This window comes from Salvelinus sp. IW2-2015, linkage group LG27 (assembly GCF_002910315.2).
Source record: "Salvelinus sp. IW2-2015 linkage group LG27, ASM291031v2, whole genome shotgun sequence".
Taxonomy (NCBI): Eukaryota; Metazoa; Chordata; class Actinopteri; order Salmoniformes; family Salmonidae; genus Salvelinus; species Salvelinus sp. IW2-2015.
In genome coordinates this window covers 17270542-17289154 of record NC_036867.1, presented here as the reverse complement: position 1 = coordinate 17289154, position 18613 = coordinate 17270542, and the positions used below count along the sequence as shown (strand labels likewise).

Below are 18613 nucleotides of genomic sequence, written 5' to 3'. Positions count from 1 at the left end.
CCTTTATTTAACCAGGTAGGCTAGTTGAGAACAAGTTCTCAAAAACAACTGCGACCTGGCCAAGATAAAGCAAAGCAGTGCGACAGAAACAACACAGAGTTACACATGGAATAAACAAGCGTACAGTCAATAACACAATAGAAAAAAAATTAAGTCTATATACAGTGTGTGCAAATGGCATGAGAAGGTAAGGCAATAAATAGGCCATAGTAGCAAAGTAATTACAATTTAGCAGATTAACACTGGAGTGATAGATGAGCAGATGATGGTGTGTAAGTAGTGATACTGGTTTTCAAAAGAGCAGCAAAGTAAATAAAAACAATATGGGGATGAGGTAGGTAGGTTGGGTGGGTAGGTTGGGTGGGCTATTTACAGATCGGTTAGCTGCTCAGATAGCTGATGTTTAAAGTTAGTGAGGGAAATGTAAGTCTCCAGCTTCAGCGATTTTTGCAATTCGTTCCAGTCACTGGCAGCAGAGAACTGGAAGGAAAGGCAGGCAAAGGAGGGGTTGGCTTTTGGGATGACCAGTGAGATATACCTGCTGGAGCGCATGCTACGGGTGGGTGTTGTTATCGTGACCAGTGAGCTGAGATAAGGCGGAGCTTTACCTAGCATAGACTTATAGATGACCTGGAGCCAGTGGGCTCGGCGACGAATATGTAGCGAAGGCCAGCCGACTAGAGCATACAGGTCGCATTGGTGGGTGGTATAAGGCGCTTTGGTAACAAAACGGATGGCACTGTGATATTCTACTCAGCAAATTGGATGTAGTCTATTGGAAGCTATTTTGTAGATGACATCGCCAATGTCGAGGATAGGTAGGATAGTCAGTTTTACTAGGGTAAGTTTGGCGGTGTGAGTGAAGGAGGCTTTGTTGTGGAATAGAAAGCCGATTCTAGATTTGATTTTGGATTGGAGATGTTTGATATGAGTCTGGAAGGGGAGTATACAGTCTAGCCAGACACCTAGGTATTTATAGTTGTCCACGTATTCTAGGTAAGAACCGTCCAGAGTAGTGATGCTAGACGGGCGGGCGGGTGCGGGCAGCGAACGGTTGAAAAGCATGCATTTGGTTTTGCTAGCGTTTAAGAGCAGTTGGAGGCCACAGAAGGAGTTTTGTATGGCATTGAAGCTCGTTTGGAGGTTAGTTAACACAGTGTCCAAAGAAGGGCCAGATGTATACAGAATGGTGTTGTCTGCGTAGAGGTGGATCAGGGAATCACCCGCAGCAAGAGCGACATTGTTGATATATACAGAGAAAAGAGTTGGCCCGAGAATTGAACCCTGTGGTACCCCTATAGAGACTGCCAGAGGTCCGGACAACAGGCCCTCCGATTTTACACATTGAACTCTGTCTGAGAAGTAGTTGGTGAACCAGGCGAGGCAGTCATTTGAGAAACCAAGGCTATTGAGTCTGCCGATAAGAATACGGTGATTGACAGAGTCGAAATCCTTGGCCAGGTCGATGAAGACGGCTGCACAGTACTGTCTTTTATCGATGGCGGTTATGATATCGTTTAGTACCTTGAGCGTGGCTGAGGTGCACCCGTGACCAGCTCGGAAACCGGATTGCACAGCAGAGAAGGTACGGTGGGATTCGAAATGGTCAGTGGTCTGTTTATTAACTTGGCTTTCAAAGACTTTAGAAAGGCAGGGCAGGATGGATATACAGTAGGTCTGTAACAGTTTGGGTCTCGAGTGTCACCGCCTTTGAAGAGGGGGATGACCGCGGCAGCTTTCCAATCTTTAGGGATCTCGGACGAAACGAACGAGAGGTTGAACAGACTGGTAATAGGGGTTGCAACAATTTTTTTATTTCACCTTTATTTAACCAGGTAGGCTAGTTGAGAACAAGTTCTCATTTGCAACTGCGACCTGGCCAAGATAAAGCATAGCAGTGTGAACAGACAACACAGAGTTACACATGGAGTAAACAATAAACAAGTCAATAACATGGTAGAAAAAAAAAGAGAATCTATATACAATGTGTGCAAAAGGCATGAGGTAGGCAATAAATCGAATAATTACAATTTAGCAGATTAACACTGGAGTGATAAATCATCAGATGATCATGTGCAAGAAGAGATACTGGTGTGCAAAAGAGCAGAAAAGTAAATAAATAAAAGCAGTATGGGGGGTGAGGTAGGTAAATTGGGTGGGTAATGGTGGCGGATCATTTTAGAAAGAGAGGGTCCAGATTGTCTAGCCCAGCTGATTTGTACGGGTCCAGGTTTTGCAGCTCTTTCAGAACATATGCTATCTGGATTTGGGTGAAGGAGAAGCTGGGGAGGCTCGGGCAAGTAGCTGCGAGGGGTGCGGAGCTGTTGGCCGGGGTTGGGGCAGCCAGGAGGAAAGCATGGCTAGCCGTAGAGTAATGCTTATTGAAATCTTCGATTATCATTGATTTATCGGTGGTAACCGTGTCACCTAGCCTCAGTGCAGTGGGCAGCTGGGAGGAGGTGCTCTTGTTCTCCATGGACTTTACAGTGTTCCAAAACCTTTGGGAGTTAGAGCTACAGGATTCAAATTTCTGTTTGAAAAAGCTAGCCTTTGCTTTCCTGACTGACTGTGTGTGTATTGGTTCCTGACTTTCCTGAACAGTTGCATATCACGGGGACTATTCGATGCTATTGCAGTCCGCCACAGGATGTTTTTGTGCTGGTCAAGGGCAGTCAGGTCTGGAGTGAACCAAAGGCTATATCTGTTCTTAGTTCTACATTTTTTGAAAGGGGCATGCTTATGAAATTACTTTTAAAGAACGACCAGGCATCCTCGACTGACGGGATGAGGTCAATATCCTTCCAGGATACCTGGGCCAGGTCGATTAGAAAGGCCTGCTCGGGCCTCCCGGGTGGCGCAGTGGTCTAGGGCACTGCTTCGCAGTGCTAGCTGCGCCACCAGAGTCTCTGGGTTCGCGCCCAGGCTCTGTCGCAGCCGGCCGCGACCGGGAGGTCCGTGGGGCGACGCACAATTGGCATAGCGTCGTCCGGGTTAGGGAGGGTTTGGCCGGTAGGGATATCCTTGTCTCATCGCGCTCCAGTGACTCCTGTGGCGGGCCGGGCGCAGTGCGCGCTAACCAAGGGGGCCAGGTACACAGTGTTTCCTCCGACACATTGGTGCGGCTGGCTTCCGGGTTGGAGGCGCGCTGTGTTAAGAAGCAGTGCGGCTTGGTTGGGTTGTGCTTCTGAGGACGCATGGCTTTCGACCTTCGTCTCTCCCGAGCCCGTACGGGAGTTGTAGCGATGAGATAGTAATTACTAGCGATTGGATACCACGAAAATTGGGGAGAAAATGGGATAAAATGTATTTTAAAAAAATAAATAAAAGAAAGGCCTGCTCGCAGAAGTGTTTTAGGGAGCATTTGACAGTGATGAGGGGTGGTCGTTTGACCGCGGACCCATAGCGGATGCAGGCAATGAGGCAGTGATCGCTGAGATCCTGATTGAAAACAGTAGAGGTGTATTTGGAGGGCAAGTTGGTCAGTATAATATCTATGAGGGTGCCCATGTTAACAGATTTAGGGTTGTACCTGGTGCTTTCCTTGATAATTTGTGTGAGATTGGGGGCATCTAGCTTAGATTGTAGGACTGCTGGGGTGTTAAGCATATCCCAGTTTAGGTCACCTAACAGAACAAACTCTTTAGATAGATGGGGGGAAATCAATTCACATATGGTGTCCAGGGCACAGCTGGGCTCTATAACAGGCTGCAACCATCAAATTTATTTCTGGAGAGATACATTTTTTAAATTAGAAGCTTGAACTGTTTGGGCATAGACCTGGAAAGTATGACAGAACTTTGCAGGCTATCTCTGCAGTAGATTGCAACTCCTCCCCCTTTGGCAGTTCTATCTTGATGGAAAATGTTGTAGTTGGGTATGGAAATCTCAGACTTTTTGGTGGCCTTCCTAAGCCAGGATTCAGACACGGCAAGGATATCAGGGTTGGAGGAATGTGCTAAAGCAGTGAGTAAAACAAACTTAGGGAGGCTTCTAATGTTCACATGCATGAAACCAAGGCTTTTTTGATTACAGAAGTCAACAAATGAGTGCCTGCAACCAAGCTTTAACTTCCTGACTAATGTCTTGAGATGTTGCTTCAATATATCCACATAATTATCCTTCCTCATTATGTCATCTATTTTGTGAAGTGCACCAGTCCTGCAGCAAAGCACCCCCACAACATGATGCTGCCACCCCTGTGCTTCATGGTTGGGATGGTGTTCTTTGGCTTGCAAGCCTCCCCTTTCAAGACAGATGGAGACAATATGCGTCTCCTTCCTGAGCGGTATGACGACTGCGTGGTCCCATGGTGTTTATACTTGCGTACTATTGTTTGTACCTTCAGGCGTTTGGAAATTGCTCCCAAGGATGAACCAGACTTGTGGAGGTCTACAATTTTTTTCTGTGGTCTGATTTCTTTAGATTTTTCCATGATGTCAAGCAAAGATGCACCGAGTTTGAAGGTGGGCCTTAAAATACATCCACAGGTACACCTCGAATTGACTCAAATGATGTCAATTAGCCTATCAGAAGCTTTTAAAGCCATGGCATCATTTTCTGGAATTTTCCCAGCTGTTTAAAGGCACAGTCAACTTGGTGTATGTAAACTTCTGACCCACAGGAATTGTGATACAGTGAAATAATCTGTCTGTAAACAATTGTTGGAAAAATGACTTGTGTCATGCACAAAGTAGATGTCATAACCGACTTGCTAATACTATAGTTTGTTAACAAGAAATTTGTGGAGTGGTTGAAAAACGAGTTTTAATGACTCCAACCTAAGTGTATGTAAACTTCCGACTTGTAAACTTCCGACTTCAACTGTACATACTTCCCCGCGTCTCGACCCCGACTTTGAAGACCACTGCTTGAGAGGTACAGTATGTGTTATGTCATACTTTCATTCACTTTTTAATCTTTCTAACGACTCGATTGAGAAAGGCTTTCAAACGATGTCTGTCCGTAAATGATATGTTATTTAAGGGCTTTGAACATAGACTTATCTTCAAAGAGTACTGCAGCGTACCGTACAATCAGCATTGGGTTAAAATCAGGATGCCTCGGGGAGCTATCCAATTCACATCGTATTATTAGAGGGTTTTCATTTTAGTCTGAGTGAAGTAGTGCACATACACACGCATATGCACGTACACATGCAGGCACGCCCACGTACACACACACACACACACACACACACAAACACACATTGCACACAAAATCATTGCTTATTTTTAGGAAGTAATCGCTGGTGGCATTGGTTCACTGTGGCGGATATAAGTGAGTCTGTGTTTATATTTGCTTCTCCATGTATGTCTGTGTCAGAGTTTGGGTTCTACGTTTCACAATAAAAATTAAGTTGAGCCAAAGGCACGACACTGCTTCCGTTCACATCCTTTCCTTCATAAGATTGGACTTTGATGGTATAATCTGCCGTTGTTTCCCTTTTATTCACGGCGAAACATCAGTTTTTCTCTTCCTCACATTCTCCTAAGAATGAGGCTTAGGGCGGCAGCCCAAATGGCAACCTATTCCCCTATTCGTGGACTACTTTTGACGAGGGGGATGGGGGAGTTATTACAAATCACATGGCGACTGCGTGTGTGTGTGTGTGTGTGTGTGTGTGTGTGTGTGTGTGTCCATAGTGCAATATTTTTTTTATCAGAGCTCTATGTAGGGACTAGGGTGCCATTTAGGAACAGGATTCAGACTGGATTTAGTAAACCCAATAGACACAAATGTATTCAGCTGCTCAGTAAACAATATTACTCTGACACATCAAGGGGATTAGGTTGTAGAATCAGCTTCGGTGTGTGTGTGTCTGTTTCTGTGTCTGTCACTGTGTGTGTGCACGCTCACATATATACATACAGTACATTTCTTCAGCATCTCTTCAGCTGTTTAAAGAAAAATGTCTGATACGGTATCGCATTGTACAAGCATATCATTGTTCGGTTTCCATTATGTTCCACACAGTCGTCATCTTTACCAGTGAACCAACCATTCAATTTTCCCACCCTATGGAAATAGATCAATGGTACGGTCCAATCAGATGGGGAACTGGTGGTCCCCTCTTTCCTGTGGAAACAGACCTGGTGGTACAGCCTTTTGGCTATGACTGGCTGCTCTTTCCTCCTCTCATAGTTTGCTGTCTGCCTCCGTTCATCCCGTGCTCACTATAATCCTCTCCACGGTGTTAAGTCTCTCGGCACGCTATGACACATACAGTGCATCGAGCTAACACACTTCTGCTTCACATGCCAGCTGCATACTGAAACTGAGCACATGTACCATAATATGTGAATGGTGGGTAGCCTCGGTAGCCTGTCGGCAGTGTTGTCAGTGATGTCACCGGCTGTTACACCTGTTGTGGCATGACCGTGGTTCGTAGTCGTATGTGAATCATACCGTATGTGAACAAGGTGTGTGTGTGCGCGTGTGTGGGTCTAAATGTGTTGTGGACTGCCTGTAAACGATCAGCCTCACTGTTGACCCTTTAAAAAAAAACGTAATCTCCCTCAGGGATTCTGTCACTCTGTCATCTCTGTAGTTAACTTTGTCTTTGTTTTACCACCGTCTCCAGATCAGTTATTTTGTTCTTCCTATTGGAGATAAAGGCATTGAAATGAGGACAGCCTGACCATGGGTCGGTCAGCATCTTGTTTCACACCCATACTGAAGTCTGCGATTTATGTTTATGGTTCTGTCCCAAATGGCACGCTATTTCCTATATACTGTAGTGCATGACCAATTACCAGAGCCTTATGGACCCTGGTCAAAGGTAGTACACGATATAGGGAATAGGGTGCCAATTGGGATGTATCCTATATCTTAACTCAGGAGAGGAGTTAGTGCTGAGTGTCTGAGGATGAGCAGTGTGTACAGATGTAAAGAACATTTTGTTTAGGTTCAGAGGAGAGGGGAGAGGAGAGGAGAGAGGAGAATGCCCCTCTGAAGCTCTCCGATCCCCAAATGAACTTCTTGTCTTTTTAAAAATGTCTCACCTTCACTGTTCTCTCTCTCTCTCTCTCTCTCCCTCCCAATTTTGCCTCTCACTTGTCTTACCCCCCCCCCCCCCCCCTCTCTTTCTCTCCCTTTCTTTTATCTGAAGCTCTGTGTGGCAGCCTATCAGGGCCACACACACACACACCGTCCAGCGAAGCTTGCTGTGTTCTACAGTAATCCACATTTCCTCTGTGCTCTTTAATTCTCTGTAAATTCCTCCAGTGAAGGGGTCTTGTGTATATGTTAGAGTGTGTGTGAGAATGTGTGTGTGCGTTTTCTGACTGCTTCCATTGTCAGGACATCGTCTTTTCTCACGCATGAGGAGGAGTGAAACTGAGCTGGAGGGACAGTGTGAACGAGGGAAGGAGAGCGAGAAAGGAGAAGGAAAGTGGGAGAGAGAGGGATGGGAGTTTGAGGTGACTCCGTCGATGGAGTGGTGAGCAGGAATGCGTGCAGCTGTGTGTGTGTGTGTGCTGGGCGGCTGAGCGGTGACGTGAAGCGACTGACACACATCTGGAACGGCTTCAGCAGCTGCACCTGAAGAGGAGGGATCCCAAATCCTCCGTTCTCTTTCTCTCTCCTGCTCTCTCCCTCGTGCTCTTTTTTTTTTCTCTCTCTCTCGCTCTCTCTGTTCCCTCTCTCTTTCTCCATATCTCTCTCTCTCCGTGTGTTTCGCCCGGTGCTCGCCCGAGCACTGGAACAGTTACATACTGAGCATCAGAAAAGCAGTGGAAGAGCAAAGAAGAGGGAACCCGAAAAAAGAAAGAGAAGAGAAGAGAAGAGGAAAGAAAAAGGAAAGAAGGAGAACTACTGCGGAGCAGTAGAAAAAAGAGGAGACCGGGAAAAAACTGCCTTGGACTAAGAACTGTCTGTGTTTGACAGGGCGTCAATGAGAGAGGGAGTATGCAAGATTCAAGAAAAGGAGATGAGAGGGTGTGACAGATCGGGCGACAGAGAGGAAGACGGTGGGTTATAGAGCTGGAATGCGCTGACACTAAGGACCTGGCTTCTTCTCCGCATTTGGCCCACCACCTCCTGCTGATCCACAGGTTTGAACACTCACTCACGCACACATACATACACACACACACCCACACACACACACACCCACGCACACAGCTCTGTTTGCTTTGGAGGATGAGCCCAGGAGGCCCTGCCAGGAGAAGAGTACACCTTCCAGGGACCTGTTGACTCTTCCCGCCCCTTCTCTCTCTCTCTCCTCCTCCTCCCCTTCTGCCTTCCCAAAAGTGCCCTCTTCCCTCTGGCTGCTCAGCCCAGCCTACCTGCTCCAGTCAGGACTCGCAGAGCTGAGTGGGAGACACACTAAGGAGCCCTGAGACCTGGAATACTCTACCCTATTACCTACCCCGGACCTGGCACTGACAGAGACAGCGAGACCGATAGACTGAGAGTCCCAGAGACCTTTCACTGACTTACACCAGGATGTCTAAAGCATCGCGGCTGGCTCGGCCCTCCTCGGTCGGGGCAGGATCCAAGCTGCCATCCCGTAAGGAGGCTCCGGGAGGGGCCCGAGCCAGGGTGGTGAGTGTGGGGGAGAAGCTGATGAGGGCTGGCAGCGACGGGACCCTGACCAAGCAGAGGGCCCTGGTTGCAGCTGCAGCCGCCCCACCTGCACAGCAGCAGACAGACAAACAGCAGAGCCAGATGCAATCTCAGACCCAGTCCCAGAGCCAAAGCCACCTAAGCCATGCACAGACTGGGGACACGGTGGCCCAACCCAAGAGCAGAATCAGCCCGCCTAAAGCCTCGGCCCTCGCACAAGGCTCTATGCACAGTAAGTACTGGACCACACTCATATTGCTTTAACACTGTGAGACTGGTGTGTACACCCTAGTGTCAAACTAGGGACATTGTTGGGTTTTCGTAGCCTGGGCTGCCACCAAGAGCTTGTGAAAAGCGAGAATCAACAACCTCTGAATAATCAGTCTCACACACAGAGCTTATGAGCATGTATTCCATTCTGTGTTGTTTTTTTTGGTAGTAACTCTTGTACTGTAGTGTCATTAGTGTAATAGTAGTATAGTAATTGTAGTAGTTAGATGGGTGCTGGTCTAGTTTCAGTAGACTAGTGATTCCCAAACTCGGTACTCAGGACCCCAAGGGGTGCACGTTTTGGTTTTTGCCCTAACACTACACAGCTGATTCGAATTATCAAAGCTTCATGGTTAGTTGATTATTTGAACCAGCTGTGTAGTGCTAGGACAACCTTGCAGTAGACATTGGCCGCCAGGGCAGTTTCCTTACTCCCACGCTACTCAGTTTATGACTTTGTTTTGCCCTGTGCATTTATCAGTGTGGTCGGCTACAATTCGTTAAGAAAGGATTAGTGGGCTATCTGTTTGTTGTGTGTGTATTGGTCAGACTGGTATGTTGTGTGGTCGAGATCTACCTATCAGGGCTCCGCTTCCTGTCCTGTTCATCAGTCAGACTAGTGTGTTGTGTTGTGCATGGATCAGATCAGCACTATGTATCATATCCTGGGGGATGCCTGGGAGTCGAACACATTCCTCACCTGATCACATGACGAGCCCCGTCACATTGTTGTTATCTCTGTGGGGTGCGGATTAGGGAAGGGTGCAGGGGGTCTGATCCCTCACTTTTGGTCACATTCCCACACCCCAGTGAGCTTAGATTTAGCACAAGAGGAGAGTTGAAGGCTGCGTCCCAAAATGCAGCCTATTCCCTTTATAGTGCACTAGTATTGCCCGGCCCTCGTCAAAAGTAGTGCACTACATAGGGAATAGGGTTCATTTGGGATGTACAATGAACCTGCCCATGGTTTTACCTGGCCATTGTCTTGAAGGTTAAGTCTAAGCCATAAGCAGGTAGTGTAGGAGGAAATTTTTAGGAATAAGTTATTCCCTCTGTTAGTTTTGGTGAGTAGCTGGTATTCAGGTACAGGCGTATTGTGTAAACCCTCATGTTTATTTGAATGACAGACTGGCAGTGTTTTTGTTACGCCTCCTACGCCCTCTGTCAATCAAGATGTTTACTTGCAGTTACAACACACATGCACACAAACATTTACATTTTAGTCATTTAGCAGCCGCTCTTATCCAGAGTGACTTGCACGCACGCAACACACCACAAACACACACACACCACACACACACACACACACACAACACAACACACACAACACACACAGAGTGTGTATCCCGTTCATTCGAGTGTGAGATCTGATTTGTGTTTTCTGGTCTAACTCCGAGACAGTCGCTTGGGGGGAGGGGAGACGGGGAGAGACAGGGGAGACAGACAGGGATTTGGCAGGGGGGAGGGGGTGGTAGGAGAGAGGGGAGGTGTGGGTGTGAGTCAAACTTTCGGGTGACAGAAGGAGGTCGGAATGTGAGCAGGGCATGCTGGGAAGTCTGCAGATCTGTAGCACTGTGTTGTGTGTGTGTGTGTGTGTGACCCCCCCCCCCCCCCCCCCACCACCCTCCTTCCTCCCGTTTCCCAGTTGTTCCTCCCTGCAGTATAAAGTCAGGTTGTGGGTTATGAGGGCAGGTCTGTACTGGAACCAGATGTCTCCCAGTCTGTGGCCTCTGTGTGCTCTCTCCAACCTCTTTACACAAACAGCCCACTGGCCAGGAGGACTCCTGCCCTTCCTACACGCAAACGCCCGCACAAACACACACACACAAGTCTTCCTCTATCTCTGAATCTGTGTCTCTTTCCCTCTCTTTTTATTTCTACATTTATCTGTCTCTCCGTCTCTTCCTCTGTCTCTCCGTCTCCGTCTCTGTCTGTCTCCGTCTCTCTCTTTCTCCCCCCTCGTTCTACCGAAGCGTTCACGTTTTTACTCATCACTCTTCTTAACTGAAGAATGACTTTAATCCATGCCACCGCACCACACACTCTAAAAAGACTTTCAAACAGAATACATGAACTGTGTATTGTTGCAGATGGAGGCTTGGAGGAGTCAGCTCAGTGTTTCTCTATGTGAGTCGGAGTGACGACGACGACGACGACAGAATTCTCTTCACATTTCCTGCTGAGGCCTGCATACAAACGCTGCAGACGCTGTAAATGTTCCATTGGTAGAGCTATTTTGGGTGCTGTTGTTCTTTTGACAGCCCTCATTCACTGTCTGCCTGTCTTTCTTTGGAAAGTGCTTCAATGATTTAGCAATTTCTCTAAACAAATGCACAGTGGCACTGGGATCATCTTAACCTCGTGTTTATCAAATAATTGAGGCGGGAAGGTAGCCTAGCGGTTAAAGGTGAGCCAGCTGCCGGAGTTATCATCATAGCCTCATACATTTCACCTCTTTATAGACCGAGATCATCCATACAGGTTCCTAGGTCGAGCCCAGGTCCCATGTTGTCCTGGTTTCAGTCAAGACATCTAAGGCCAGGCATTGGGCATGAACACATCTGTGTTCCAAAATGGCACCCTATTCCCTGTATGGTGCACAATGGCCGGAACGGAGCAAATGGAATGGCATCAAACACCTGGAAACCATGTGTTTAATGTATTTGATACCATTCCACAAATTCCGCTTCGGTCCTTACCTCGAGCCCATTGCCACCAACCTCCTGTGCATGACAAGTGATTCACTTGTTAAATTCACTCGTTTAAATTCACTCCAATCAGTGTAGATGAAGGGGGCAATTTTTAAGCCTTGAGAAAATTGAGACATGGATTGTGTTATGTGCGCCATTCAGAGGGTGAATGGGCAAGACAAAATATTTAAGTGCCTTTGAATGGGGTAAGGTAGTAGGTGCCTGGCACACCAAATCAAATCACATTTTATTGGTCACATACACACGGTTAGCAGATGTTATTACGAGTGTAGCAAAATGCTTGTGCTTGTTGTTCTGACAGTGCAGCAATATCTAACAAGTAATATCTAACAATTCCACAACAAACACCTAATGGAATAAGGAATGGAATGGAATAAGAATATAGAAATAGAAATATAATGATGAGCAATGACAGAGCGGTAATAGATAGTATAGAATACAGTATATACATATGAGATGAGTAATGCAAGACAAGTAAACATTATTAAAGTAGTGTTCCATTTATTAAAGTGGCCAATGATTTCAAGTCTGTGTGTAGGCAGCAGCCTCTCTGTGCTAGTGATGGCTGTTTAACAGTCTGATGGCCTTGAGATAGAAGCTGTTTTTCATTCTCTCGATTTCAGAGAATGAACCTTTGATGCACCTGTAATGACCTCGCCTTCTGGCTGGTAGCCGGGTGAACAGGCAGTGGCCCGGGTCGTTGTTGTCCTTGATTATCTTTTTGGCCTTCCTGTGACATCGGGTGCTGTAGGTGTCCTGGAGGGCACCCGGTGATGCGTTGTGCAGACCGCACCACCCTCTGGAGAGCCCTGCAGTTGTGGGCGGTGCAGTTGCCGTACCAGGCGGTGATACAGCCCGACAGGATGCTCTCAATTGTGCTTCTGTAAAGGTTTTAGGTTTTTAGGTGACAAGCCACATTTCTTCAGCCTTCTGAGGTTGAAGAGGCGCTGTTGCGCCTTCTTCGCCACACTGTCTGTGTGGGTAGACCATTTCAGTTTGTCAGTGATGTGTGTGCCGAGGAATGTAAAACTTTCCATCTTCTCCACTGCTGTTCTCTCGATGTGGATAGGGGGGTGCTCCCTCTGCTGTTTCCTGAAGTCCACGATCATTTCCCTTGTTTTGTTGATGTTGAGTGAGAGGTTATTTTCCTGACACCACACTCTGAGAACCCTCACCTCCTCCCTGTAGGCTGTCTCGTCGTTGTTGGTAATCAAGCCTAGCACTGTTGTGTCGTCTGCAAACTTGATGATTGAGTTGGAGGCATACATGGCTACGCAGTCATGGGTGAACAGGGAGTACAGGAGGGGGCTGAGCACACACCCTTGTGGGGCCCCAGTGTTGAGGATCAGCGAAGTGGAGATATTGTTTCCTACCTTCACCACCTGGGGGTGGCCCTTATGAAAGTCAAGGACCCATTTGCATAGGTCGGGGTTGAGACCCAGGGCTTCAAGCTTAATGATGAGCTTGGAGGGTACTATGGTGTTGAAGAGATTATAGTCAATGAACAGCATTCTTAAGTAGGTATTCCTCTTGTCCAGATGGGATAGGGCAGTGTGCAGTGTGATGGCGATTGCATTGTCTCTGGGCCTATTGGGGCGGTAAGCAAATTGAAGTGGGTCTAGGGTGACAGGTAAGGTGGAGGTGATATGATCCTTGACTAGTCTCTCAAAAGCACTTCATGATGACAGAAGTGAGTGCTACAGGCGATAGTAATTTAGTTCAGTTGCCTTTGCATTCTTGGGTACAGGAACAATGGTAGGGAGAGATTGAATATGTCCGTAAACACACCAGCCAGCTGGTCTGCGCATGCTCTGAGGACGCGGCTAGGAATGCCATCTGGGCGGCAGCCTCGCGAGGGTTAACACGCTTACATGTCTTACTCACGTCGGAGAGCCCACAGTCCTTGGTAGCAGGCCGCGTTGGTGGTGCTGTATTATCCTCAAAGCGTGCTAAGAAGGTGTTTAGTTTGTCTGGAAGCAAGACGTTGGTGTCTGTGATGTGGCTGATTTTCCTTTTATAGTCCATGATTGTCTGTAGACCCTGCCACTTAAGTCTCGTGTCTGAGCTGTTGAATTGCGACTCCACTTTGTCTCTCTACCGACATTTTGCTTGTTTGATTGTCTTGCGGAGAGAATAACTGCACTGTTTATAATCGGGAATATTCCCAGTCACCTTTCCATGGTTAAATGCGGGGGTTCACTCTTTCAGTTTTGCGCAAATTCCGCCATCTATCCAGAGTTTCTGGTTAGGGTAGGTTTTAATAGTCAGAGTAGGTACAATATCTCCTATACACTTCCTTATTAACTCACATACCGATTCAGCTTATACGTCAATATTATTCTCTGAGGCTACCCGGAACATATCCCAGTCCGTGTGATCAAAACAATCTTGAAGCATGGATTCCGATTGGTCAGACCAGCGTTGAATAGTCCTTAGCACGGGTACTTCCTGTTTGAGTTTCTGCCTATAGGAAGGGAGGAGCAAAATGGAGTCGTGGTCAGTTTTGGCGAAAGGAGGGTGGTGGAGGGCCTTGTAAGCATTGCGGAAGTTAAAGTAGCAATGGTCCAGTGTTTTTCCAGCTCGAGTGCTACAGTCGAATTGCTGATAGAATTTAGGTAGCCTTGTTCTCAAATTAGCTTTTTTTAAATCCCCAGCTACAATAAATGCAGCCTCAGGATATATGGTTTCCAGTGAAGTTCCTTGAGGGCCGTCATGGTATCGTCTTGAGGTATATACACGGCTGTGACAATAACCAAAGATAATTCTCTTGGGAGATAATACGGTCGGCATTTGATTGTGAGGAATTCTAGGTCAGGTGAACAAAAGGACTTGAGTTCCTGTATGTTGTTTCAATTACACCATGAGTCGTTAATCATGAAACATACACCTGTGCCCTTCTTCTTCCTGGAGAGATGTTTATTCCTGTCGGTGCGACGCACTGAGAAGCCAGGTGACTGTACCGACTCCAACAGCATATCCCGAGAGAGCCATGTTTCTGTGAAACAGAGTATGTTACAATCCCTGATGTCTCTGTGGAAAGCAACCCTTGCCCTGATTTCGTCGAACTTGCTATCTAGGGACTGGACATTAGCCAGTAATATACTCGGGAGTGGTAGATGGTGTGCGCGACTCTGAAGTCTGACCAGGAGACCGCTCCGTCTTCCTCTTCTCCAGTGGCGTTGTTTTGGGTCGGCCTCAAATGCCCTGGGTGGTGCGGACAAAGGATCCGCTTCGGGAAAGTTGTAGTGATGGTAAGTTGATGTCGCTCTGATATCCAATAGTTCTTCCCAGCTGTATGTAATAACGCTTAAGATTTTCTGGGCAACAATGTAAGAAATAATACATAAAAAAACTATATTGCAAAGTTTCCTAAGGACTAGAAGTGAGGCAGCCCTCTCTGTCGGCGCCATCTTGTGACACCGGTTTGTGTCAAGAGCTGCTGGGTTTTTCACACTCAACAGTTTTCTGTGTGTATCAGGAAGGGTCCACCATGCAAAGGACATCCAGCCAACTTGACACAACTGTGGGAAGCATTGGAGTCAACATGGGCCAGCATCCCTGTGGAATGCTTTCATCACCTTGTAGAGACCATGCCCCAAAACATTTTAATTTATTTAACTAGGCAAGTCAGTTAAGAACAAATTATCATTTACATTTTACATTACATTTAAGTCATTTAGCAGACGCTCTTATCCAGAGCGACTTACAAATTGGTGCATTCACCTTATGATATCCAGTGGAACAGCCACTTTACAATAGTGCAAATGATGAACTACCCCGGCTAAACCCTAACCTGGACGACGCTGGGCCAATTGTGCACCGCGCTTTGGGACTCCCAATCATGGCCGATTATGATACAGCCTGGAATCGAACCAGGGTCCGACACCTCTCGCACTGATATGCAGTGCCTTAGACCGCTGCGCCACTCAGGAGCCCACATTGAAGCTGTTCTGAGGGCCAAGTGGGTGCAACTCAATATTAGGAATGTGTTCCTAATGTTTGGTATATTTAATATGGTGCCATTTGGGACGTAGCCCATGACTGCAGCAGAGGTACGAAGGTGGGTCTGGCGCTGAAGTTGCGTGGCTGGGGCCGGATGATAAGCGTGTGTGACAGGTGACATTTCGGGCGTGTGTTAAGTCTTATGAATTGACGTAGGCCACAGGGCCAGGACTTTAACTGAAGCTGAAAGCCTTTCCCTCGAAGACCTCTGTCGTCTAGTGGTAACGCACCTGGCCAGTCACATTCTTACTGCTCCCCACCGGAGACTGGGGTTCAATCCCAGCGTCCACTTTCAACTGTACTCCCACTTGCCTGTCATCTTGGCTGCTGTGGAAATCTCTCTGCTCCATCAGAGAAGGCCACGGAGTGTACCAGAATCCAGTGGGCTAAGCTGGACTTTTTTTAATGACACATCTGGCTGTGTTAAGGCTCTGGAGCATCTGAGGCATGCACTGATAACAGGAGAGAGAGAGAGAGCCACAGAGAGAGAGAGACTGCTATTATCAACCATCAACTAGTCTCCAATCTCCAAGCCCCCACACACTTATCTCTTTCTCTCTCTCCTCTAGCCTAGCTGTGAGTGTTTCATTCTGGCCAGGTTGGTGCTTTGATCCTAAGCCACACTCTGCTTGTGATTGATTCCATGGTGGTCTTGGGTATGAGGTAAAATACACCTACAGGTCATGTCAACTTTCTCCGTTTTTTTTTTTTTAGAGTGAGGGCAGATGAGTCAAAAGCAGCAAGGGAGAAAAGTTCAAGTCAAAATATCTACAGGTATGTCCTTAGTTATCCAGGCCATTGTATAAGGAGGCATCTTTTGTTGTTCTTGTCTAGTGTATGGCGTGCAGACTTTAATAAGGGGGGGTTGTCTGTGCTTGAATGTGAGGGCATTCACTTCAGTCTCCCGTGAAGCATCAGAGATCAGGATGCACTTTGAGACTGTGTGCATGTGTGTGTGTGCATAAGTGTGTGTGCCAGCATGTGTTTGACCGAGACAGCACAACTACTGTATAATGTAAGGTCTAAGTGAAAACCACCTATTTGTGGTGTGTGTGTGTGTGTGTGTGTGTGTGTGTGTGTGTGTGTGTGTGTGTGTGTTATATGGGGGTAACGCAGAGCAGGCCCTTACCTGTTCACAGCCTATTATTGTTTGTGTTACTCTCAATGGTCTGTGAAAGGATTGTATTTCAGATCAAGGTTTTGACACATTACTTCTGGCAGATGGAACAGGAGCGTGCATGGCTGCCTATGGCGGCACCAGGTTATTCCAGGCTTGAACCCTACAAGCAGAGTCATTCCATACATATGTTCCATGGTAATTTGTTCTCGACTGACGCGTTCTGATTTATGGGTGGAAAAAACAGTACGTTAAAACAAGCTAAAACAAGTTCAATCCAAATGTAATTTTAGTGTGAGATGAGATCGGTTTCCTGGAATTCTAAAAAATCAAGCAAAGAAAGAGGATTAGATTAATGAATGCCTCTCATTACCCATAAAGCTCTCTGGTTTATCTAAGATTTAGACTTTGCTGAACTTGACAAACTTTGGCCAGACTGTGGGCTTTATAATAGACCCTCATAACACACCAGCCCACATTAAATGGCCCTCAAAGATTCCTCATTTGTGGTTCCCATCTTTCATTACACATCTCTCACTACACTGTTGTTTTGAAATGACTTCATTTGCCTCAGAGTTTGTTTGTATAAATATCTAATGTGTAGCTCCATTGACTAAGCAGCGGTTTGGACATATTTTACACAAAGGTCTGCCAAAGGGGAATTACATGGGGAGGGGGGGTCACAGACAATACAAGGCATGTATTCCAAATGGCACCCTATTCACTATTAGTGCACTACTTTTGACCATAGCCCTATTGACCCTGGTCAAAAGTAGTGCACCACATAGGGAATAGGATGCTATTTGTGATGCTAGGAAGGTTATGAAAAAAGCCTGTGCTAATGCGTTAGTGAATAAATGGGAGATTGTGATAAACGTCAGACTTTGGCAGACCTCTAGCACAGGAGGAGATGTAATTAGACACCAGATAGGAATAATCTCACAGTCAGACAAACTCAGCCAATGTGGAACTCAAAGACCTCCACTTATGGCGGATTATGGGAAGAAGACGTTGCATGGTCGCCATGGCAGCAGGGAACATTTCTTGGGAAAGACAAGCCATGTTCAAGAGCATCAAATCTATGATGCATTGTGGGTAAGTTGTGACTAACCGATCTACAAAGAATAACGAGTAGTTAGTTTTGATGCAAGGTGATTTGTTGATCAGTCAGTCGGGAGTCACCTGCGCTGTCAGCTGCAATGTCAACCAAGCCCATACCTTAGTCTACCATAGTCTTGTCATCTGAATGGCTACCTGGTTGGCTTAGGGCTCACAGTACGAGTCAGCGTGTGAGAGGGTGTGAGATCATCACGTCCAAGCTGTTAACTCTAGCAGAGAGTTGTAGCTCCACTATTGTTCTTTAATGACTATGTGGCATCCTTCAATCCAAACAGTCTAGAATCAGGTCACTGAGCAAGAAGACGTTTGTGAGTGTTTGAGAGAGTCTGGGTGGGATACCTTGTTTGGTTTAGATTGAGTTATTCATTTAAGCTCTAGCTTGAGGCGGCGTGTTACTTCACCATGAGTCTCCTGGCAGAGAGAGATCTCTGAAACAGTGACAGGTTCAGCATTTGGGAGTAGGTCTGCTCCGTGTCAGCTGTCATAGGTAGCCTAGCAGTATGGAGAAGAAGGTGCTCTCTGTGTCCATAAGTATCCAGATATCTGTCCGTTGAAAAGTTTGAATCCTTCTCGACTGTAACGTGGATTCAAATAAAGTACTTCTGTGTGTGTGATTTTAGCATGTACATCTTGGTAGGGCAAAGTCAAAAAAATTTTTTTTAATGCATGCCATCAAAGCATTATTTTATTAGGCCTATGAGCTCTAAAAATGAACAAAAAATACAATCAAGAGGATCCACTTTTATTAACAATATACCAACGCACAGACAGTACATTGCGCAAAACAAAACAACCCTTGCAATTTTAACTGGAATTACTATGGTCTATT

General features: G+C 46.5%; 1 protein-coding gene across 9 annotated transcripts in view; it reads left to right on the top strand.

Moving 5' to 3' along the window:
- Nucleotides 1-18613, top strand: part of si:ch211-285f17.1 (sickle tail protein homolog) — a 223209-nt gene that overhangs the window by 45182 nt on the left and 159414 nt on the right. For 4 of the 9 annotated variants that reach the window (XM_023972963.2, XM_070435434.1, XM_070435435.1 and 1 more), the window contains exon 1: nt 7486-8797. The exons of 1 other annotated variant lie outside the window; for it this stretch is intronic. In XM_023972963.2, the coding sequence (XP_023828731.1) occupies nt 8446-8797 (352 nt within the window). In that variant the 5' untranslated portion in view covers nt 7486-8445. Of the gene's footprint in view, nt 1-7467; nt 8798-18613 lie in introns of those variants that run through there. 4 more of the 9 variants (XM_070435445.1, XM_070435442.1, XM_070435433.1 and 1 more) reach the window with 4 other exon arrangements.